At 45.7% G+C, this 25157-nt stretch overlaps 1 protein-coding gene across 6 annotated transcripts in view; it reads left to right on the forward strand.

Moving 5' to 3' along the window:
- The window catches only part of KYNU (kynureninase), a 302382-nt gene that overhangs the window by 193824 nt on the left and 83401 nt on the right, over positions 1-25157 (forward strand). For all 6 annotated transcript variants that reach the window (XM_063933729.1, XM_063933730.1, XM_063933728.1 and 3 more), the window contains exon 11: positions 10157-10209. In XM_063933729.1, the coding sequence (XP_063789799.1) occupies positions 10157-10209 (53 nt within the window). The remainder of the gene's footprint in view (positions 1-10156; positions 10210-25157) is intronic.

Raw genomic sequence — 25157 nt, forward strand, 5'->3', positions numbered from 1 at the left:
AAAACACTGTAGCATAGCATATTGTATGCAAATACGGTCACAGTCACACACACAGAATATAGGCATACTGCATATCATTTTAATCAGCAGAAGCTGCTCGTGTTTCCTATTGCATTACTTTGTGACTAAGATGCATTTTCACGGCAAAAAAAAGACACTAGGCACTACTGAGTCACACGGCACTCACACGTTATGTGTAACGCAACTTGTAGCGCACGGAGGAAAGATTTAAGAGTACACATCTGTATTCTGGAATGCACACTGCGACACATTTGCAGCCACTATACACAAACCATCAGCTGAGTGATTTTTCTTGTCTGAGAATTGAGCTGCATTCCTCCGCAGATACACACTGGCAGATTCAATGCTAATGTGTCTACAGGCCATACTTGAAGTGTGTGGTGGCTCAAAGTATTAGCATAGCACTTATATTGCTGTTTCCGTTTTCTTGGTCACTACCAGTTGCCTGCACTGTATGATTATTTATATAAAACATTTTGGGAATTTCTGAAGCCGTGATCAAAGTGTTGAGTGTATAATAATGGCCCTCATTCCGAGTTGATCGGTCGCAAGGCGAATTTAGCAGAGTTACACACGCTAAGCCGCCGCCTACTGGGAGTGAATCTTAGCTTCTTAAAATTGCGACCGATGTATTCGCAATAATGCGATTACTAACTACTTAGCAGTTTCTGAGTAGCTCCAGACTTACTCTGCCTGTGCGATTAGTTCAGTGCTTGTCGTTCCTGGTTGACGTCACAAACACACCCAGCGTTCGCCCAGGCACTCCCACCGTTTCTCCGGCCACTCCTGCGTTTTTTCCGGAAACGGTAGCGTTTTCAGCCACACGCCCCTGAAACGCCGTGTTTCCGCCCAGTAACACCCATTTCCTGTCAATCACATTACGATCGCCGGAGCGAAGAAAAAGCCGTGAGTAAAAATACTTTCTTCATAGTAAAGTTACTTGGCGCAGTCGCAGTGCGAACATTGCGCATGCGTACTAAGCGGATTTTCACTGCGATGCGATGAAAAATACCGAGCGAACAACTCGGAATGAGGGCCAATGTTACTTCTGCTTTAAGAGTGTGACACAAAGGCTTTTAACATTAGAATTATGGACAAAGTCTGTTGAGGTAATTTAAGAAATGACTGCAACACTCCTTGGTTTTGCACCAGTGTACTTCTATGGTCAAGATACACATACCCATTCCTGCAGCAGCCTCCACAAACTAAAAGGTCACATTGCTGCATGTCACATCAAAGTCCAATCTTCTTCCTCTTTAGTATTTTAGATACTTAGATCCACCTTTCCTCCTCTGACCTCTCCCACTTTCACCTTACTAGCACGTATCTCCAACTGTCTCTCTAGTACCAATTCTTGGATGTCCCAGAGCTTTCTTAAACTTAGCATGTCTAAGACTGAGCTGATCATCTTCCCATCCTCCCGCATAACCTTACCTACCACAATTTAATTATCTATTGGCAGCATAACCTTCTCCTCTAATGTGCTGTCTTAGATTTATCCTTGACTCCTCTCTCTCCTTCAAACCACACATTCAGTACCTTTTGCAGTCCTGCCGTTTCCATCTTATAAATATTTCCAGGATCAGACTCTATCTCACCCTGGATGCTACTAAGACCATCATCCACTCACTGGTCATCTTCAGAATGGACTACTATAACCTCATCTTATCTGGACTCCCTAACTTCCACCTCTCTCCACTATAATACTCAATGCTGCTCCTCTTCCTCTCCAAATGAACTACATCTGCCTCCCCTCTCCTACAAGCCCTATATTGGTTCCTCTTCCCCTTCAGAACCGAATTTAAGCTTCTCAAACTCACTTACAAAACCCTCACCCTTTTCTTTCCCATTTACATCTCTGACCTCATCTCCCTTCACACTCCCACCTGCCCTCTTCGTAAATGCGAATGAATGCCACCTCTCCTGACAACTGATTACTTCCTCCCACTCCTGCTTCCAAAATTTTGCCCATGCTGTTCTCTACCTCCAGAATTCTCTACTTCTCCCTATTAAACTCCCCACCCCTCTAAAAAACTTTAAACGGGCTCTCAAGACCCACCTCTTTTTCACAACTAGCCATATCTCATTCTAACCCTCAGTTCCATGCTCACTGTCTACCCCATCTGGGTAACCCCTGTCTGTCTGCCTCTCTGCTTTAGAATGAAAGCTCTCATGAGAGGGCCCTCTTCCCCTCTTGTTCCTAGCCTTCCCTTGTCTTGCATTGTCTTGTACTGTAAGTCACGATTTGTTGTTTGTTCATTTGTTTATATACTATGTTAGGTGCTGTGGAACCCTTGTGGCGCCATATATAGTAATATTAATAATAGTAATATTAATAATAATTCAATTAAATAAAGTTTTAGTTTAGTATTACAATTGGGAAAATCTGCTTGTCTTCTTTTTTAATCTGTCATAACCTATATGGAGAGAACCCTTACAATATACATAAAAATACCACGTTGTAACTGCTTGTCCATGCTGGTTACTTGTGATTGTCTTGAGTGTGGATGGGAGTCCAGAGGAATCTTGGATTTGATCATTTTGCATTAGTTATTGGTGTGAGGTTTTTTTTCTGGAAGTTTTTCAATCCACCCCTTTGTGAAGATCATGACAGATCAAGAACATTTTTTTAACTGAATTTAATAAATTAAGAAACAAAGATCTTGGAGGCATTTTTCTTCAATTAAATTGATGTACCATAGTCACTAAATTTTTCAACTCCCACAACCCAAGGAAGATCTAGTGTGTGACAGCCGTTGTGAGGAGGGAGGGGAGTTTCTGCACCTTCCCCATACATCTACTTGCCTTGCATAGACCAGTCTTACTAATAAGCATGACGGGGAACACTGCACTCTTGCTTTTCCTGTGAAAGTCAGCCCTGGTTGCCTATCATGCTGTCTTGTATTTAATGTTATTATTATAAATTTATTTTTGAACTGTGAACTGTACATGATAAATGTATTGCGCTTTAAAACTATTGGATGAGACCTAATCGCCACCAGCTCTAAGCTGGTGCAGAGATCTAGTCAGTTTGTGCAATAAGAATGGTCATATACAACATGTTACATCCCTTGTGCACCACTTTATCTCATTACAATAAACTTCACAAAATCAAAAGTAAATATTGCACTGCTCTCCAAAACAATGGGCCTAATTCAAGGTTGATAGCAAAAGAAAAATCTTCCTCTAATGGGCAAAACCATGTTGCACTGCAGGTGGGGCAGATGTAACATGTGCAGAGAGAGTTAGATTTGGGTGGGGTGTGTTTAAAGTTCAAACTGAAATCTAAATTGCAGTGTAACAATAAAGCAGCCAGTATTTACCCTGCACAGAAACAAAATAACCCACCCAAATCTAACTCTCTCTGCACATGTTATATCTGCCCCACCTGAATGCGCACATGGTTTTACCCATTAGAGGAAGATTTTGCTTTTGCTATCAACCTTCAATTAGGCCCAATATGCACTAATGCACCTTCTCCTGTACTTATACAAACTACCGTTTGTTTATAAATGCGGCCTCCTTGCTTCAAAAGCATTTGCCCTCCAATGCAAATCTATAGGAATTTGTACAATTTTAAGCACACATGGGAAAAAAGCTCTGTGTTTGCACTGCCAAGCATGTGTGTTGTGCTTCGTAAACACCTTCCAGTAACTTCTCAGATCCTGAGATTCCCTGTAAGAACAAATTGTGCCAATCTCCAGTAAAATACAGCTTTCTCTGGTCAGTAATTGTGAACTAATGTTCTAATCTCCCTCACACTGTGATGTTTGAACTGTGCAATATGGATGCTATAATGTCAAAACATTGGCCCTCATTCCGAGTTGTTCGCTCGGTATTTTTCATCGCATCGCAGTGAAAATCCGCTTAGTACGCATGCGCAATGTTCGCACTGCGACTGCGCCAAGTAACTTTACTATGAAGAAAGTATTTTTCTCTATCGTCCTAAGTGGATGCTGGGGTTCCTGAAAGGACCATGGGGATAGCGGCTCCGCAGGAGACAGGGCACAAAAAAGTAAAGCTTTACTAGGTCAGGTGGTGTGCACTGGCTCCTCCCCCTATGACCCTCCTCCAGACTCCAGTTAGATTTTGTGCCCGAACGAGAAGGGTGCAATCTAGGTGGCTCTCCTAAAGAGCTGCTTAGAGAAAGTTTAGTTTAGGTTTTTTTTTTTCTTTACAGTGAGTCCTGCTGGCAACAGGATCACTGCAACGTGGGACTTAGGGGGAAAGTAGTAAACTCACCTGCATGCAGAGTGGATTTGCTGCTTGGCTACTGGACACCATTAGCTCCAGAGGGATCGAACACAGGCCCAGCCGTGGAGTCCGGTCCCGGAGCCGCGCCGCCGACCCCCTTGCAGATGCTGAAGCGTGAAGAGGTCCGGAAACCGGCGGCTGAAGACTCCTCAGTCTTCATAAGGTAGCGCACAGCACTGCAGCTGTGCGCCATTTTCCTCTCAGCACACTTCACTGGGCAGTCACTGAGGGTGCAGAGCGCTGGGGGGGGGCGCTCTGAGAGGCAAATATAAACCTTATACAAGGCTAAAAATACCTCACATATAGCCCATAGGGGCTATATGGAGATATTTAACCCCTGCCTGACTGGAAAAATAGCGGGAGAAGAACCCGCCGAAAAAGGGGCGGGGCCTATCTCCTCAGCACACGGCGCCATTTTCTGTCACAGCTCCGCTGGTCAGAACGGCTCCCAGGTCTCTCCCCTGCACTGCACTACAGAAACAGGGTAAAACAGAGAGGGGGGGCACATTAATGGCTATATATATATATATATATTAAAGCAGCTATAAGGGAGCACTTAATATAAGGATATCCCTTGTATATATAGCGCTTTGTGGTGTGTGCTGGCAGACTCTCCCTCTGTCTCCCCAAAAGGGCTAGTGGGTCCTGTCTTCATTAGAGCATTCCCTGTGAGTTTGCGGTGTGTGTCGGTACGTGGTGTCGACATGTATGAGGACGATATTGGTGTGGAGGCGGAGCAATTGCCAAATATGCAGATGTCACCCCCCAGGGGGTCGACACCAGAATGGATGCCTTTATTTGTGGAATTACGTGATGGTTTATCTTCCCTTAAACAGTCAGTTGAGGACATGAGGCGGCCGGACAATCAATTAATGCCTGTCCAGGCGCCTCAAACACCGTCAGGGGCTGTAAAACGCCCTTTGCCTCAGTCGGTCGACACAGACCCAGACACGGGCACTGATTCCAGTGACGACGGTAGAAATTCAAACGTATTTTCCAGTAGGGCCACACGTTATATGATTTTGGCAATGAAGGAGACGTTACATTTAGCTGATACTACAGATACCGTAAAACAGGGTATTATGTATGGTGTGAAAAAACTACAAACAGTTTTTCCTGAATCAGAAGAATTAAATGACGTGTGTGATGAAGCGTGGGTTGCTCCTGATAAAAAGTTGATAATTTCAAAAAAGTTATTGGCATTATACCCTTTCCCGCCAGAGGTTAGGGCGCGCTGGGAAACACCCCCTAAGGTGGACAAGGCGCTCACACGCTTATCCAAACAAGTGGCGTTACCCTCTCCTGAGACGGCCGCACTTAAGGATCCATCAGATAGAAAGATGGAAGTTATTCAAAAGAATATATACACACATGCAGGTGTTATACTACGACCAGCTATAGCAACTGCCTGGATGTGCAGTGCTGGAGTAGTTTGGTCAGAATCCCTGATTGAAAATATTGATACCCTAGATAGGGACAATGTTTTACTGTCGTTAGAACAAATAAAGGATGCATTTATCTATATGCGTGATGCACAGAGGGATATTTGCACACTGGCATCTCGGGTGAGTGCTATGTCCATTTCAGCCAGAAGAGCCTTATGGACACGACAGTGGACAGGCGATGCGGATTCAAAACGTCACATGGAGGTTTTGCCGTATAAAGGGGAGGAGTTATTTGGAGTTGGTCTATCAGACTTGGTGGCCACGGCTACTGCCGGGAAATCCACTTTTTTACCTCAAGTCACTCCCCAACAGAGAAAGGCACCGACCTTTCAACCGCAGCCTTTTCGCTCCTACAAAAATAAGAGAGCAAAGGGCTTGTCGTACCTGCCACGAGGCAGAGGAAGAGGGAAGAGACACCAACAGGCAGCTCCTTCCCAGGAACAGAAGCCCTCCCCGGCTCCTGCAAAAACCTCAGCATGACGCTGGGGCCTCTCAAGCGGACTCGGGGACAGTGGGGGGCCGTCTCAAAAATTACAGCGCGCAGTGGGCTCACTCGCAGGTAGACCCCTGGATCCTGCAGATAATATCTCAGGGGTACAGGTTGGAATTAGAGACGGATCCTCCTCATCGTTTCCTGAAGTCTGCCTTACCAACCGTCTCTTCCGAAAGGGAGAGGGTGTTGGAAGCCATTCACAAGCTGTACGCTCAGCAGGTGATAGTCAAAGTACCCCTATTACAACAAGGAAAGGGGTATTATTCCACTCTATTTGTGGTACCGAAGCCGGATGGCTCGGTAAGGCCTATTCTAAATCTGAAGTCCTTGAACCTCTACATAAAAAAGTTCAAGTTCAAGATGGAGTCACTCAGAGCAGTGATAGCGAACCTGGAAGAAGGGGACTTTATGGTATCCTTGGACATCAAGGATGCGTATCTACACGTTCCGATTTACCCCGCACACCAGGGGTACCTCAGGTTCATTGTTCAAAACTGTCACTATCAGTTTCAGACGCTGCCGTTCGGATTGTCCACGGCGCCTCGGGTCTTTACCAAGGTAATGGCCGAGATGATGATTCTTCTTCGAAGAAAAGGCGTATTAGTTATCCCATACTTGGACGATCTCCTAATAAGGGCAAGGTCCAGAGAACAGCTGGAGACAGCTTTAGCACTATCTCAAGAGGTGCTAAGACAACACGGGTGGATTCTGAATATTCCAAAATCCCATTTAATCCCGACAACTCGTCTGCTGTTCCTAGGAATGATTCTGGACACGGTTCAGAAAAAGGTTTTCCTTCCAGAGGAAAAAGCCAAGGAGTTATCCGATCTGGTCAGGAACCTCCTAAAACCAGGAAAAGTGTCAGTACATCAATGCACAAGAGTCCTGGGAAAAATGGTGGCTTCTTACGAAGCAATTCCATTCGGCAGATTCCATGCAAGAATATTCCAAAGGGATCTGTTGGACAAATGGTCAGGGTCGCATCTGCAGATGCACCTGCGAATAACCCTGTCACCAAAGACAAGGGTGTCACTTCTGTGGTGGTTGCAGAAGGCTCACCTATTAGAAGGCCGCAGATTCGGCATTCAGGATTGGATCCTGGTGACCACGGACGCCAGCCTGAGAGGCTGGGGAGCAGTCACACAAGGAAGAAACTTCCAGGGAGTATGGACGAGTCTGGAAAAGTCTCTTCACATAAACATTCTGGAACTAAGAGCAATCTACAATGCTCTAAGCCAGGCGGAACTTCTCCTGCAAGGAAAGCCGGTGTTGATTCAGTCGGACAACATCACGGCGGTCGCCCATGTAAACAGGCAGGGCGGCACAAGAAGCAGGAGTGCAATGGCAGAAGCTGCCAAGATTCTTCGCTGGGCGGAGAATCACGTGATAGCACTGTCAGCAGTGTTCATCCCGGGCGTGGACAACTGGGAAGCAGACTTCCTCAGCAGACACGATCTTCATCCGGGAGAGTGGGGTCTACATCCAGAAGTCTTCAACATGTTAATAGACCGTTGGGAAAGACCAATTGTAGACATGATGGCGTCTCGCCTCAACAAGAAACTGGACAAATATTGCGCCAGGTCAAGAGATCCACAGGCAATAGCTGTGGACGCACTGGTAACTCCTTGGGTGTACCAGTCAGTGTATGTGTTTCCTCCTCTGCCGCTCATACCAAAGGTATTGAAGATCATACGGCAAAGAAGAGTAAGAACAATACTAGTGGTTCCGGATTGGCCGAGAAGGACTTGGTATCCGGAACTTCAAGAGATGCTCACGGACGAACCGTGGCCTCTACCTCTGAGAAGGGACCTGCTACAGCAGGGTCCCTGTCTTTTTCAAGACTTACCGCGGCTGCGTTTGACGGCATGGCGGTTGAACGCCAGATCCTAAAAGGGAAAGGCATTCCAGAAGAAGTCATTCCTACCTTGATTAAGGCACGGAAGGAAGTCACCGTGAAACATTATCACCGCATTTGGCGAAAATATGTAGCGTGGTGCGAGGATCGGAGGGTTCCGACGGAGGAATTCCAACTGGGTCGTTTCCTACATTTCCTGCAATCAGGATTATCTATGGGTCTCAAATTGGGATCCATTAAGGTTCAAATTTCGGCCCTGTCAATATTCTTCCAAAAAGAATTGGCCTCTGTCCCTGAGGTCCAGACTTTTGTCAAGGGAGTACTGCATATACAGCCTCCTGTGGTGCCTCCGGTGGCACCGTGGGATCTAAATGTAGTTTTAGATTTCCTCAAATCCCATTGGTTTGAACCATTGAAAAAGGTGGATTTGAAATATCTCACATTGAAAGTGACTATGTTACTAGCCCTGGCCTCTGCCAGGAGAGTATCTGAATTGGCGGCTTTATCTTATAAAAGTCCTTATCTAATCTTCCATTCGGATAGGGCAGAACTGCGGACTCGTCCGCATTTTCTCCCTAAAGTGGTATCAGCATTTCATCTGAACCAACCTATTGTGGTGCCTGCGGCCACTAGCGACTTGGAGGACTCCAAGTTGTTGGACGTTGTCAGAGCCTTAAAAATATACATTGCAAGGACGGCTGGAGTCAGAAAATCTGACTCGCTGTTTATATTGTATGCACCCAACAAGTTGGGCGCACCTGCTTCTAAGCAGTCGATTGCTCGTTGGATTTGTAACACAATTCAACTTGCACATTCTGTGGCAGGCCTGCCACAGCCTAAAACTGTAAAAGCCCACTCCACAAGGAAGGTGGGCTCATCTTGGGCGGCTGCCCGAGGGGTCTCGGCATTACAACTCTGCCGAGCAGCTACGTGGTCGGGGGAGAACACGTTTGTAAAATTTTACAAATTTGATACCCTGGCAAAGGAGGACCTGGAGTTCTCTCATTCGGTGCTGCAGAGTCATCCGCACTCTCCCGCCCGTTTGGGAGCTTTGGTATAATCCCCATGGTCCTTTCAGGAACCCCAGCATCCACTTAGGACGATAGAGAAAATAAGAATTTACTTACCGATAATTCTATTTCTCGGAGTCCGTAGTGGATGCTGGGCGCCCATCCCAAGTGCGGATTATCTGCAATACTTATACATAGTTATTGTTAACTAATTCGGGTTATTGTTAAGGAGCCATCTTTAAGAGGCCCTTTCTGTTGTCATACTGTTAACTGGGTTTAGATCACAAGTTGTACGGTGTGATTGGTGTGGCTGGTATGAGTCTTACCCGGGATTCAAAATGCCTCCCTTATTGTGTATGCTCGTCCGGGCACAGTACCTAACTGGAGTCTGGAGGAGGGTCATAGGGGGAGGAGCCAGTGCACACCACCTGACCTAGTAAAGCTTTACTTTTTTGTGCCCTGTCTCCTGCGGAGCCGCTATCCCCATGGTCCTTTCAGGAACCCCAGCATCCACTACGGACTCCGAGAAATAGAATTATCGGTAAGTAAATTCTTATTTTACTCACGGCTTTTTCTTCGCTCCGGCGATCGTAATGTGATTGACAGGAAATGGGTGTTACTGGGCGGATACACGGCGTTTCAGGGGCGTGTGGCTGAAAACGCTACCGTTTCCGGAAAAAACGCAGGAGTGGCCGGGGAAACGGTGGGAGTGCCTGGGCGAACGCTGGGTGTGTTTGTGACGTCAACCAGGAACGACAAGCACTGAAATGATCGCACAGGCAGAGTAAGTCTGGAGCTACTCTGAAACTGCTAACTCGTTTGTAATCGCAATATTGCGCGTACGTCGGTCGCAATTTTAAGAAGCTAAGATTCACTCCCAGTAGGCGGCGGCTTAGCGTGTGTAACTCTGCTACATTCGCCTTGCGAGCGAACAACTCGGAATGAGGGCCATTGTGGATGTCACCTGCTGGGCTGAAGAGCAGTTTTCTAAATATAGTAATGTGTGTCTGCCTGGATTTAGCTCATTTTATGACTACTGTAATTACCTATAATTAATTTTATTTCACTTCCTTTGCAGGTTGGTAGGCTGGTGGGGTCACGAGTTCAAATCCAGATTCAGTATGGAGAATGGTTTGTACTGTTATACTGATTATATATAAAAAAAAAACCTTGCCTTTAATGTGTCAGTATCTCAATAAAACAATGTGTGCAGCAGATCATTTTGTCCTGGACACAGCTCATGTCAGTGAATCTGCCACTCTTCTAATCTTTCATGATGTGTCGGGCAAGCCTCAAGCTTTACATTATGTTTCTGCCTTGACCTTTCAGTGGACCTGTCATTCCTGTATAAAAGATATATTGCTGTTTTAAAAACCTCAAAGATAGATTTGTCTAGTTGTCTGTAGGTTACAAGGCCTCTAATAGAAAGATAAATCCCAGTACAAGTGGCATATTGAGTGATACAGTTATATGTACTAGTATAGATGGATCAGTAGAGGACAGGATGATACCATGATCTTGTGCCCTCTGAAATAAGGAGAAAGCGTGGGATTATGTTGTGCCCACAGTGCCAGATAGCCCTACCCTAATCTGGACCACATCATAGGTAATTCAGATGTGGAAATGCAGTGAGATCAGCGGTAGGAGTGACAGCTGCTCATATAGCCGCTTACCCCTTCCTCCATCTGTCTGTCAGTGGGAATAAGGCTGTGCACACTGACCCACAACAGACATTGTGGCTGTTTGATAATTGCACCACATAAATAACAAGCACACCATTATAATATAGTTAAATAGTTGACCCATCACAGCTGTTATGCCAACCCACAGAACTTGTAATGCTGCTGGTGATGTCAGTATTAGGGATGTGCACTTGAAATTTTTCGGGTTTTGTGTTTTGGTTTTGGGTTCGGTTCCGCGGCCGTGTTTTGGGTTCGACCGCGTTTTGGCAAAACCTCACCGAATTTTTTTTGTCGGATTCGGGTGTGTTTTGGATTCGGGTGTTTTTTTCAAAAAACCCTAAAAAACAGCTTAAATCATAGAATGTGGGGGTCATTTTGATCCCAAAGTATTATTAACCTCAAAAACCATAATTTCCACTCATTTTCAGTCTATTCTGAATACCTCACACCTCACAATATTATTTTTAGTCCTAAAATTTGCACCGAGGTCGCTGAATGACTAAGCTAAGCGACCCTAGTGGCCGACACAAACACCTGGCCCATCTAGGAGTGGCACTGCAGTGTCACGCAGGATGGCCCTTCCAAAAAACACTCCCCAAACAGCACATGACGCAAAGAAGAAAAAAAGAGGCGCAATGAGGTAGCTGTGTGAGTAAGCTAAGCGACCCTAGTGGCCGACACAAACACCTGGCCCATCTAGGAGTGGCACTGCAGTGTCACGCAGGATGGCCCTTCCAAAAAACACTCCCCAAACAGCACATGACGCAAAGAAGCAAAAAAGAGGCGCAATGAGGTAGCTGTGTGAGTAAGATAAGCGACCCTAGTGGCCGACACAAACACCTGGCCCATCTAGGAGTGTCACTGCAGTGTCACGCAGGATGGCCCTTCCAAAAAACACTCCCCAAACAGCACATGACGCAAAGAAGAAAAAAAGAGGCGCAATGAGGTAGCTGTGTGAGTAAGATAAGCGACCCTAGTGGCCGACACAAACACCTGGCCCATCTAGGAGTGGCACTGCAGTGTCACGCAGGATGGCCCTTCCAAAAAACACTCCCCAAACAGCACATGACGCAAAGAAAAAAAAAAGAGGCGCAATGAGGTAGCTGTGTGAGTAAGCTAAGCGACCCTAGTGGCCGACACAAACACCTGGCCCATCTAGGTGTGGCACTGCAGTGTCACGCAGGATGGCCCTTCCAAAAAACACTCCCCAAACAGCACATGACGCAAAGAAGAAAAAAAGAGGCGCAATGAGGTAGCTGTGTGAGTAAGATAAGCGACCCTAGTGGCCGACACAAACACCTGGCCCATCTAGGAGTGCACTGCAGTGTCACGCAGGATGGCCCTTCCAAAAAACACTCCCCAAACAGCACATGACGCAAAGAAGAAAAAAAGAGGCGCAATGAGGTAGCTGTGTGAGTAAGCTAAGCGACCCTAGTGGCCGACACAAACACCTGGCCCATCTAGGAGTGGCACTGCAGTGTCACGCAGGATGGCCCTTCCAAAAAACACTCCCCAAACAGCACATGACGCAAAGAAGAAAAAAAGAGGCGCAATGAGGTAGCTGTGTGAGTAAGATAAGCGACCCTAGTGGCCGACACAAACACCTGGCCCATCTAGGAGTGGCACTGCAGTGTCACGCAGGATGGCCCTTCCAAAAAACACTCCCCAAACAGCACATGACGCAAAGAAGAAAAAAAGAGGCGCAATGAGGTAGCTGTGTGAGTAAGATAAGCGACCCTAGTGGCCGACACAAACACCTGGCCCATCTAGGAGTGGCACTGCAGTGTCACGCAGGATGGCCCTTCCAAAAAACACTCCCCAAACAGCACATGACGCAAATAAAAATGAAAGAAAAAAGAGGTGCAAGATGGAATTGTCCTTGGGCCCTCCCACCCACCCTTATGTTGTATAATCAGGACATGCACACTTTAACCAACCCATCATTTCAGTGACAGGGTCTGCCACACGACTGTGACTGAAATGACGGGTTGGTTTGGACCCCCACCGAAAAAGAAGCAATTAATCTCTCCTTGCACAAACTGGCTCTACAGAGGCAAGATGTCCACCTCATCATCATCCTCCGATATATCACCGTGTACATCCCGCTCCTCACAGATTATCAATTCGTCCCCACTGGAATCCACCATCTCAGCTCCCTGTGTACTTTGTGGAGGTAATTGCTGCTGGTCAATGTCTCCACGGAGGAATTGATTATAATTCATTTTAATGAACATCATCTTCTCCACATTTTCTGGAAGTAACCTCGTACGCAGATTGCTGACAAGGTGAGCGGCGGCACTAAACACTCTTTCGGAGTACACACTTGTGGGAGGGCAACTTAGGTAGAATAAAGCCAGTTTGTGCAAGGGCCTCCAAATTGCCTCTTTTTCCTGCCAGTATAAGTACGGACTGTCTGACGTGCCTACTTGGATGCGGTCACTCATATAATCCTCCACCATTCTTTCAATGGTGAGAGAATCATATGCAGTGACAGTAGACGACATGTCCGTAATCGTTGTCAGGTCCTTCAGTCCGGACCAGATGTCAGCATCAGCAGTCGCTCCAGACTGCCCTGCATCACCGCCAGCGGGTGGGCTCGGAATTCTGAGCCTTTTCCTCGCACCCCCAGTTGCGGGAGAATGTGAAGGAGGAGATGTTGACAGGTCGCGTTCCGCTTGACTTGACAATTTTGTCACCAGCAGGTCTTTGAACCCCAGCAGACTTGTGTCTGCCGGAAAGAGAGATCCAAGGTAGGTTTTAAATCTAGGATCGAGCACGGTGGCCAAAATGTAGTGCTCTGATTTCAACAGATTGACCACCCGTGAATCCTTGTTAAGCGAATTAAGGGCTCCATCCACAAGTCCCACATGCCTAGCGGAATCGCTCCCTTTTAGCTCCTCCTTCAATGCCTCCAGCTTCTTCTGCAAAAGCCTGATGAGGGGAATGACCTGACTCAGGCTGGCAGTGTCTGAACTGACTTCACGTGTGGCAAGTTCAAAAGGTTGCAGAACCTTGCACAACGTTGAAATCATTCTCCACTGCGCTTGAGACAGGTACATTCCACCTCCTATATCGTGCTCAATTGTATAGGCTTGAATGGCCTTTTGCTGCTCCTCCAACCTCTGAAGCATATAGAGGGTTGAATTCCACCTCGTTACCACTTCTTGCTTCAGATGATGGCAGGGCAGGTTCAGGCGTTTTTGGTGGTGCTCCAGTCTTCTGTACGTGGTGCTGTACGCCGAAAGTGTCCCGCAATTCTTCTGGCCACCGACAGCATCTCTTGCACGCCCCTCTCGTTTTTTAAAAAATTCTGCACCACCAAATTCAAGGTATGTGCAAAACATGGGACGTGCTGGAATTTGCCCATATTTAATGCACACACAATATTGCTGGCGTTGTCCGATGCCACAAATCCACAGGAGAGTCCAATTGGGGTAAGCCATTCCGCGATGATCTTCCTCAGTTGCCGTAAGAGGTTTTCAGCTGTGTGCGTATTCTGGAAACCGGTGATACAAAGCGTAGCCTGCCTAGGAAAGAGTTGGCGTTTGCGAGATGCTGCTACTGGTGCCGCCCTGCTGTTCTTGCGGCGGGAGTCCATACATCTACCCAGTGGGCTGTCACAGTCATATAGTCCTGACCCTGCCCTGCTCCACTTGTCCACATGTCCGTGGTTAAGTGGACATTGGGTACAACTGCATTTTTTAGGACACTGGTGAGTCTTTTTCTGACGTCCGTGTACATTCTCGGTATCGCCTGCCTAGAGAAGTGGAACCTAGATGGTATTTGGTAACGGGGGCACACTACCTCAAGAAATTGTCTAGTTCCCTGTGAACTAACGGCGGATACCGGACGCACGTCTAACACCAACATAGTTGTCAAGGCCTCAGTTATCCGCTTTGCAACAGGATGACTGCTGTGATATTTCATCTTCCTCGCAAAGGACTGTTGGACAGTCAATTGCTTGGTGGAAGTAGTAAAAGTGGGCTTACGAATTCCCCTCTGGGATGACCATCGACTCCCAGCAGCAACAACAGCAGCGCCAGCAGCAGTAGGCGTTACACGCAAGGATGCATCGGAGGAATCCCAGGCAGGAGAGGACTCGTCAGAATTGCCAGTGACATGGCCTGCAGGACTATTGGCATTCCTGGGGAAGGAGGAAATTGACACTGAGGGAGTTGGTGGGGTGGTTTGCGTGAGCTTGGTTACAAGAGGAAGGGATTTACTGGTCAGTGGACTGCTTCCGCTGTCGCCCAAAGTTTTTGAACTTGTCACTGACTTATTATGAATGCGCTGCAGGTGACGTATAAGGGAGGATGTTCCGAGGTGGTTAACGTCCTTACCCCTACTTATTACAGCTTGACAAAGGCAACACACGGCTTGACAAATGTTGTCCGCATTTCTGGTGAAATACCTCCACACCGAAGAGCTGATTTTTTTGGTATTTTCACCAGGCATGTCAACGGCCCTATTCCTCCCACGGACAACAGGTGTCTCCCAGGGTGCCTGACTTAAACAAACCACCTCACCATCAGAATCCTCCTTGTCAATTTCCTCCCCAGCGCCAGCAACACCCATATCCTCCTCATCCTGGTGTACTTCAACACTGACATCTTCAATCTGACTATCAGGAACTGGACTGCGGGTGCTCCTTCCAGCACTTGCAGGGGGCGTGCAAATGGTGGAAGGCGCATGCTCTTCACGTCCAGTGTTGGGAAGGTCAGGCATCGCAACCGACACAATTGGACTCTCCTTGTGGATTTGGGATTTCGAAGAACGCACAGTTCTTTGCGGTGCTTTTGCCAGCTTGAGTCTTTTCAGTTTTCTAGCGAGAGGCTGAGTGCTTCCATCCTCATGTGAAGCTGAACCACTAGCCATGAACATAGGCCAGGGCCTCAGCCGTTCCTTGCCACTCCGTGTGGTAAATGGCATATTGGCAAGTTTACGCTTCTCCTCCGACAATTTTATTTTAGATTTTGGAGTCCTTTTTTTACTGATATTTTGTGTTTTGGATTTTACATGCTCTGTACTATGACATTGGGCATCGGCCTTGGCAGACGACGTTGCTGGCATTTCATCGTCTCGGCCATGACTAGTGGCAGCAGCTTCAGCACGAGGTGGAAGTGGATCTTGATCTTTCCCTAATTTTGGAACCTCAACATTTTTGTTCTCCATATTTTAATAGGCACAACTAAAAGACACAGAGGTAGCTACAGCCGTGGACTACCGTACTGTGTCTGCTGCTAATATAGACTGGATGATAATGAGATGAAATCAATATATATATATATATATATATATAATATCACTAGTACTGCAGCCGGACAGGTATATATATTTATTTATGTAATGACTGATGACGGACCTGCTGGACACTGTCAGCTCAGCAGCACCGCAGACTGCTACAGTAAGCTACTATAGTAGTATGTATAAAGAAGAAAAAAAAAAACCACGGGTAGGTGGTATACAATTATGGATGGACGAGCGACTGCCGACACAGAGGTAGCTACAGCCGTGGACTACCGTACTGTGTCTGCTGCTAATATAGACTGGATGATAATGAGATGAAATCAATATATATATATATAATATCACACTAGTACTGCAGCCGGACAGGTAGATATATTTATTATGTAATGACTGATGACGGACCTGCTGGACACTGTCAGCTCAGCAGCACCGCAGACTGCTACAGTAAGCTACTATAGTAGTATGTATAAAGAAGAAAGAAAAAAAAACCACGGGTAGGTGGTATACAATTATGGATGGACGAGCGACTGCCGACACAGAGGTAGCTACAGCCGTGGACTACCGTACTGTGTCTGCTGCTAATATAGACTGGATGATAATGAGATGAAATCAATATATATATATATATAATATCACACTAGTACTGCAGCCGGACAGGTAGATATATTTATTATGTAATGACTGATGACGGACCTGCTGGACACTGTCAGCTCAGCAGCACCGCAGACTGCTACAGTAAGCTACTATAGTAGTATGTATAAAGAAGAAAGAAAAGAAAAAAACCACGGGTAGGTGGTATACAATTATGGATGGACGAGCGACTGCCGACACAGAGGTAGCTACAGCCGTGGACTACCGTACTGTGTCTGCTGCTAATATAGACTGGATGATAATGAGATGAAATCAATATATATTATATCACACTAGTACTGCAGCCGGACAGGTAGATATATTTATTATGTAATGACTGATGACGGACCTGCTGGACACTGTCAGCTCAGCAGCACCGCAGACTGCTACAGTAAGCTACTATAGTAGTATGTATAAAGAAGAAAGAAAAGAAAAAAACCACGGGTAGGTGGTATACAATTATGGATGGACGAGCGACTGCCGACACAGAGGTAGCTACAGCCGTGGACTACCGTACTGTGTCTGCTGCTTATAGACTGGATGATAATGAGATGAAATCAATATATATATATATAATATCACACTAGTACTGCAGCCGGACAGGTAGATATATTTATTATGTAATGACTGATGACGGACCTGCTGGACACTGTCAGCTCAGCAGCACCGCAGACTGCTACAGTAAGCTACTATAGTAGTATGTATAAAGAAGAAAGAAAAAAAAAACACGGGTAGGTGGTATACAATTATGGATGGACGAGCGACTGCCGACACAGAGGTAGCTACAGCCGTGGACTACCGTACTGTGTCTGCTGCTAATATAGACTGGATGATAATGAGATGAAATCAATATATATATATATAATATCACTAGTACTGCAGCCGGACAGGTATATATATTTATTATGTAATGACTGATGACGGACCTGCTGGACACTGTCAGCTCAGCAGCACCGCAGACTGCTACAGTAAGCTACTATAGTAGTATGTATAAAGAAGAAAGAAAAAAAAAAAACCACGGTTAGGTGGTATACAATTATGGATGGACGAGCGACTGCCGACACAGAGGTAGCTACAGCCGTGGACTACCGTACTGTGTCTGCTGCTAATATAGACTGGATGATAATGAGATGAAATCAATATATATATATATATAATATCACTAGTACTGCAGCCGGACAGGTATATATATTTATTATGTAATGACTGATGACGGACCTGCTGGACACTGTCAGCTCAGCAGCACCGCAGACTGCTACAGTAAGCTACTATAGTAGTATGTATAAAGAAGAAAGAAAAGAAAAAACCACGGGTAGGTGGTATACAATATTATATATATATTATATACAATTATATATATATATATTAAACTCACTGGTGGTGATTATTAAACTGGTGGTCAGGTCACTGGTCAGTGGTCACACTATCAGCAACTTCCAAGTAGTACTCCTAAGCAGACAATCACAATATATATTATACTGGTGGTCAGTGTGGTCACAATGGCAGTGTGGCACTCTGGCAGCAAAAGTGTGCACTGTACGTTATATGTACTCCTGAGTCCTGCTCTCAGACTCTAACTGCTCCCCACTGTCAGTGTCTCCCCCACAAGTCAGATAATACAGTCACACTATCTATCACTTCAGCAAGTAACTAACTACTAGTACTCCTCCTAATGCTCCCCAAAATTACTACTGTGTCTCTCTCTACTGTCTCACTCTCTTCTCTATAAACGGAGAGGACGCCAGCCACGTCCTCTCCCTATGAATCTCAATGCACGTGTGAAAATGGCGGCGACGCGCGGCTCCTTATATAGAATCCGAGTCTCGCGATAGAATCCGAGCCTCGCGAGAATCCGACAGCGGGATGATGACGTTCGGGCGCGCTCGGGTTAACCGAGCAAGGCGGGAAGATCCGAGTCGCTCGGCCCCGTGTGAAAAAAACTGAAGTTCGGGCGGGTTCGGATTCCGAGGAACCGAACCCGCTCATCCCTAGTCAGTATATTATTATTATTATTATTCTTTATTTCTCTAACATCCTAGTGGATGCTGGGGACTCTGTAAGGACCATGGGGAATAGACGGGCTCCGCAGGAGACATGGGCACTTTAAGAAAGAATTTATATTCTGGTGTGCTCTGGCTCCTCCCTCTATGTCCCTCCTCCAGACCTCAGTTTGAATCTGTGCCCGGACGAGCTGGGTGCTGTTCAGTGAGCTCTCCTTAACTTGCTAATAGAAAGTATTTTGTTAGGTTTTTTATTTTCAGGGAGCTCTGCTGGCAACAGACTCCCTGCATCGTGGGACTGAGGGGAGAGAAGCAGCCCTACTCTCTGAAGATAGGTCCTGCTTCTTAGGCTACTGGACACCATTAGCTCCAGAGGGATCGTACACAGGATCTCACCCTCGTCGTCCGATCCCAGAGCCGCGCCGCCGTCCCCCTGGCAGAGCCGGAAGACAGAAGCCGGGTGAGCATAAGAAGCAAGAAGACATCGATATCGGCGGCAGAAGACTCCAGTCTTCACTGAGGTAGCGCACAGCACTGCAGCTGTGCGCCATTGCCCCACACACACCTCACATACTCCGGTCACTGTAAGGGCGCAGGGGGGGGGGGGGGAGCGCCCTGGGCAGCAATTGGGACCTCTTTGGCAAAAAGTACACATATATACAGTTGGGCACTGTATATATGTATGAGCCCCCGCCAAAAATTGTACATTGAAGCGGGACAGAAGCCCGCCGCTGAGGGGGCAGGGCTTCTTCCTCAGCACTCACCAGTGCCATTTTTTCTCCACAGCTCCGCTGAGAGGAAGCTCCCCAGGCTCTCCCCTGCAGATACACGGTAGAAGAGGGTAAAAAGAGAGGGGGGGCACATAATTCGGCGCAAAAATCAATATAAACAGCGGCTACTGGGTTAACATTAAGTTACTGTGTTATTCCTGGGTTATATAGCGCTGGGGTGTGTGCTGGCATACTCTCTCTCTGTCTCTCCAAAGGGCCTTGTGGGGGAACTGTCTTCAAAAAGAGCATTCCCTGTGTGTGTGGTGTGTCGGTACGCTTGTGTCGACATGTTTGACGAGGAAGGCTATGTGGAAACAGAGCGGGAGCAAATGAATGTGGTGTCTCCGCCAACGGCGCCGACACCTGATTGGATGGATATGTGGAAGGTTTTAAATGACAATGTTAATTCCTTGCATAAAAGGTTGGATAAAGCTGAAGCCTTAGGACAGTCAGGGTCTCAGCCCGTGCCTGATCCTGTGTCGCAGAGGCCGTCAGGGTCTCAGAAGCGCCCACTATCCCAAATTGTTGACACAGATACCGACATGGATTCTGACTCCAGTGTCGATTACGATGATGCAAAGTTACAGCCTAAATTGACTAAATCCATCCGTTATATGATTATAGCAATTAAGGATGTGTTGCACATCACAGAGGAAACCCCAGTCCCTGACAAGAGGGTTCATATTGATAAAGCCAAATATTTATCTTACTGAAAACCCTCTAAAAGGTTAAAGAACACAGTATGCTATTGGCGTATGGAATACCTTAAGGGTACGCACGTTGCGTATCTAACGCTTCGCCGTGGTCGAGACGCACGAGCGGCACGTTCGCTCACGGCTTAGAGCGTACAGGCAAGCACGCTATAGGCTGCCGACTAACGTAATGATACGCTATCAGCGTAGCGGATGCTTAGGACCACGAGGAGATCACAAGCGGCGCTGACGCTCACAATGTTAAAACCTTTTTAACTATACCATAAACAATATACTTATACTGTAAACCCTTGTGCAGTGATAAGATGTAAATGCAACACAGTGTAACCTTGTTAGTTTAAAAGCTGTATGAGCATATGTGACGCTCAGAGAACCCCTTAGCAATATAATAAACAGTCAAATACCGGTCTAAGGGTCTAACGCCTTTTAAGGAAAATGAATGAACGTTCAAAAGGAATAATACAATACAAGTTATACACTACCAAAATAACATAGAATATCTAACCAAGTAACTACACATAAAATACAATAAAGATACAATTACTTTTAAAGGGGGAAAGGGGAGAGAGAGAGAGAGAGAGAAAGTGAGAGAGAACGAGAGAGAATGGCTTATAACAATAAAGACAATATGATTGCAGAGAAACTTACGCACAAAGGGAAACAATCGCATGCGCCTTCTGGATATCCAGCTCCCGATTATCAGCAATGAGAACCGTTGAAGAGAATAGAGAGCTGGCCCAGATCGGCTTGTCCTTTTATACACTACACACAATACAGTACAAAGGTCCCTATATTCTTATTGTTCATTGGACACAGGAATTCGTCTTCGCATTATAACAAAAGGTCATAGGTTGATTCATACAGGTGGGCTGTGACTATTTCCAACTGCTCAGGTGGGTGGGAAACTAGGTTTCCCGCCGCATGGATAATAAAGTGCAAATAATAGTAAATGTCCATAAACTTCTTATGTCCATAACTATTCGCACGAGCGATTAATCTGCTTCAAACCAACACCGGAATATTGCTAATTAAATACTCTTCCGATGGATACTAAACACCACTGTATAACCCCTGTCTGACCCTTCGTATCAAACAAAGAGGGATCTCTTTGTCTATGAACATGCTACATTAACTAAACTTTCAGATTCTATCAAAGGGACTATAATCTACAAAATACATTATATGGTCAAAATATGTAACGATTGAGTCACCCGCTAGACGCACATAAACTTTACTGTAAATGCGCATACCGTGCGCCTGCGGGTGCACGCAACAGCGAGTATGCGCACGCACGGGAGAGCTCATGCACTCGCAGCAGGCACTCGCATGAGGTGCATATATGGCAGTGTGTAGCGTGATATTTTTCTGACTTTGACAGTCCACCCTTTGGCAGTCACCAATAACTGCCACTTTCTAAAACATTTCAAAAAGGGAAAAATATATGTCATGTGTAAATACATTTCTATGATTGGGTAGGGGAGGAGAGGAGAAGGTAGGAAAAGGGTATGACCTATTGAGATAGCAGAAGCATGTGTGTATGAATCCATGTTTGGGGGATCATGTATCATCGTGCCGTATGTGTTTTAAATCAAGCTTCGAGGTATTGCGAAGTATACATTTGAATTCCTTCTTATCCCGTGGTACGGGTCTGTGGATGGGCTGTCAAACTTTACCGAGCTCTCTTCGGCTTTTGGTTGCAACAAAATGGGGGAGCACATTTTAGTTGATGATACATGAATGGGGGAATATGTGAGTGCTGATATCTGTGCCTATATTCCCTATCGACTATGTGTGGTATTACCTGAAGGTTGTAGTGATGAAGATAAAGAACAATTATGGTAAATGCAGTGATAAACTCTGTGAGTTTAATATACATTTGCCGATTGAGGTCTTGTCTTGTGTCTTGTCTTGTCTTGTCTCGATGTACATGTTGACTGTAGTCTCTTTGTGCTTTTGCCAATAAACGCAAGCAAAGCTTCATCAATGTCCATAGACTTACAAAAAGTGTTGGGCTAGCGTAAAATTAAAAGTACTAGGGATATGGGGGTCTATGGCATAGTCCATCAGTTGTCTGTGTACAAGGTTGTCAGACTTCTTCTTTAGTCCATCTGTTGTCTGTATACAAGGCTGTCAAATTCTTCTTCCAAGCGGATGTCTTTTCACCTTGGGGAGAAACAAAGGAGAAACAGGTGAAAGAAACGGACTGTGGAATCACATTTTCATCACAACATTGTCTCTATCGTTGGGTCATAAATCACATCAGTCGTTGTTATTACAGTATCTTCACTCCTTAAACTCATCACTCGGGCGCTACGTTTACACTTTGTTAAAACCCGAACGCATCTAAATATCAGACCGACTAATATGATGACACCCAGAACACACAAAAGGAATTTCCCTACATCCATGATAATACCTTGGGTCCATTCTCCTAAACCAGAGAACCAATTTCGCGGGTTCAACCATGACACCCAACTGGTCAGCTCATTACCCACAGCGGCAAGGGTGAGATTGTGTTTCCTGCGGAATTCCCACTTTAATTGGAGAATGTCGTCCATCTTTTGGTCTATGACCTCGACCGGGTCCTCGGTGCTGTTTGTGATATACGTGCAGCACTTTATTCCATACTGAGTTGCTAGGGTAACACAATACCCACCCGTCACAGCTGTGAGATAATTGAGAATCATCCTATGCTGAACCAGTTCTGTTTTATAAGCTTGGAGCTCCCTTCCAGTATACCTGAATGTGTCATCATACATTTCAGTGATGTTGTCTAATAAATTTGCAAGCGCAGATATATATTTATAATTTATCACTCCTCTGGCGGTACGAGTGATATCTAACGCGATTAGGAATTGAATCCCGGTGGATTCACTGATCAGGTCAGAGGCCGGATGCTCTGTTCTCTCTATCAGGTGCCGTTTAACGATGTGCTCGTAATGAGTGAGAGTATAAGGAGCTTGGGCACTGCGGTGAATATCTTTCATTTTAGTATGTGATACTGTCATTACTGCAGGCAGTACTTTTCCAATATAACATAACCCTTCTGAGTTTGGGGCAAGCCACTTATACGCCTTCCTCCCGCATATGAAATATGCATCATCGGGGAGAACATATGGGACGGAGTAGGACATAACCATATTACACACTTTCCATATGAAATCTCCTAACCCTAATTCTCCCATCTGTTTAGTACACGTATCAGTTTGTATGATATGTGCACAGTATCCTGGTGATACCTCTCCAACTCTCATGGTCCTACTTCCTAGGGTATACCTATATCGGAAATATTTTCCACTACCGGCTATGTGGCGTATAAGTTCTGTATCTGTTGGCATTCTATCGGCTCTGTATGAAAAGGTCATGGTTTGGTTATTCCATGACACTTCCCAATTTCCCGGCTTTCGGGGATTGGAAATGTTAAAACATACTAGGGATCTATCCACATGATATTGGTGGAGCTTCAAACTAGGAGGACTGGAGATATTAAACCTCCTGTCCACCGGTCTCCCACCACTTAGCTCAAGTACCTCCCCTATAGTTAACGGGAAGGGCACTAATCCTGATTTGCTATGGCCTTGAGGTACTTGAGAGCATACCCAACAATCTGTCTGATTTAACACTTTACCCACTAAGGTGTGATAGTCACTCAATGGATGCCGGTCCATGTGGATATTAAAACTGGATTGGCATTTCTTGATACACCCATCCTCAACTACACTGTCACAGAGTCTACAGATACAGTTCTCTTCAGCTAACAATCCTTCACAATTTCTTCTATTGTCAATGCTACCAGATCGTTTTCTGATACTCGCCTTTACTCAGTGATTATGTTGTTCTTGGAAATCTACGCCTCCATCTCTGTCATCAGAACCCATTCCAGAACCTCTCTCGACCTCCATGGTACTCTCGCCGGAACAGACTGCTCTGGTCAACATCATGGTCAACAGGAAAATCCGGATCACAGTCTCTTGGGGCAAGTCCATCTTATTGGAGGAAATGGAGAAGGATGAGAAGGGGGAAAGAAACAATTGAGGGAGATGGGATGGGAAGTGGAGAAAAACAATAAAAGGGAACAGGGGATCGACAACTGCCTCCGATCTTATTATTTTTAATGCTCAGGTGCCGTCTCAGTCCTCCTGAAACAGACACTCCAGTGATACAACTTCCTCTACCGTCTGTTCTTTATCACGGGACCTCTCTGGATCAGCAACCTTCTTACAATGGGACGAATGAACCCAAGTCTCTCTCTCGGCAACCTTCAATGCTGTCGTGCTAATCAATAAGACTTGGTATGGTCCTTCCCATCTGTCAATAAGGCAACCTGAGCGTAGAAAATTACGTATCATTACATAATCCCCAGGTTCAATGTCATGACAATTACTATCTGGCAAATCAGGAATCACTAACTTCAGATTGTCATTCTGATTCCTTAGCTGTTTACTCATGTTAACCAGGTATTTTACAGTCACTTCATTGTTACACTTCAAATCATCCTGAGGGTTAATCATAACATGCGGTTGTCGACCAAACAGAATTTCAAAGGGGGACAGATTAAGAGGGGACCTGGGAGTGGTTCTGATGCTGTATAGTACAATGGGTAAAGCTTCTGGCCATGTTAATCCTGTTTCTGCCATAACTTTGCTCAATTTATTTTTAATAGTGCTGTTCACTCTTTCTACTTTCGCACTCGCCTGGGGGCGGTACGGAGTGTGCAGTTTACTATCAATTCCCATCAACTTACACATTCCTTGAAAGACATCACCTGTAAAATGGGTACCCCTATCACTTTCAATTATTCTAGGGATACCGTATCTACACACAAATTCCTGCACAATTTTCTTAGCAGTAAACATAGCGGTATTTGTGGCCGCAGGAAATGCTTCGACCCAATTTGAAAACACATCTATACAAACAAGTACATATTTCAAATTTCGACAAGGGGGTAATTGTATAAAATCAATCTGTATTACCTGAAAAGGGCCGCCTGTAGGTGGGATATGAGATGGTTCTGTTGGTATTGCCTTTCCGATGTTC

The sequence above is a fragment of the Pseudophryne corroboree genome, chromosome 7 (genome assembly GCF_028390025.1).
Source record: "Pseudophryne corroboree isolate aPseCor3 chromosome 7, aPseCor3.hap2, whole genome shotgun sequence".
Classification (NCBI taxonomy): Eukaryota; Metazoa; Chordata; class Amphibia; order Anura; family Myobatrachidae; genus Pseudophryne; species Pseudophryne corroboree.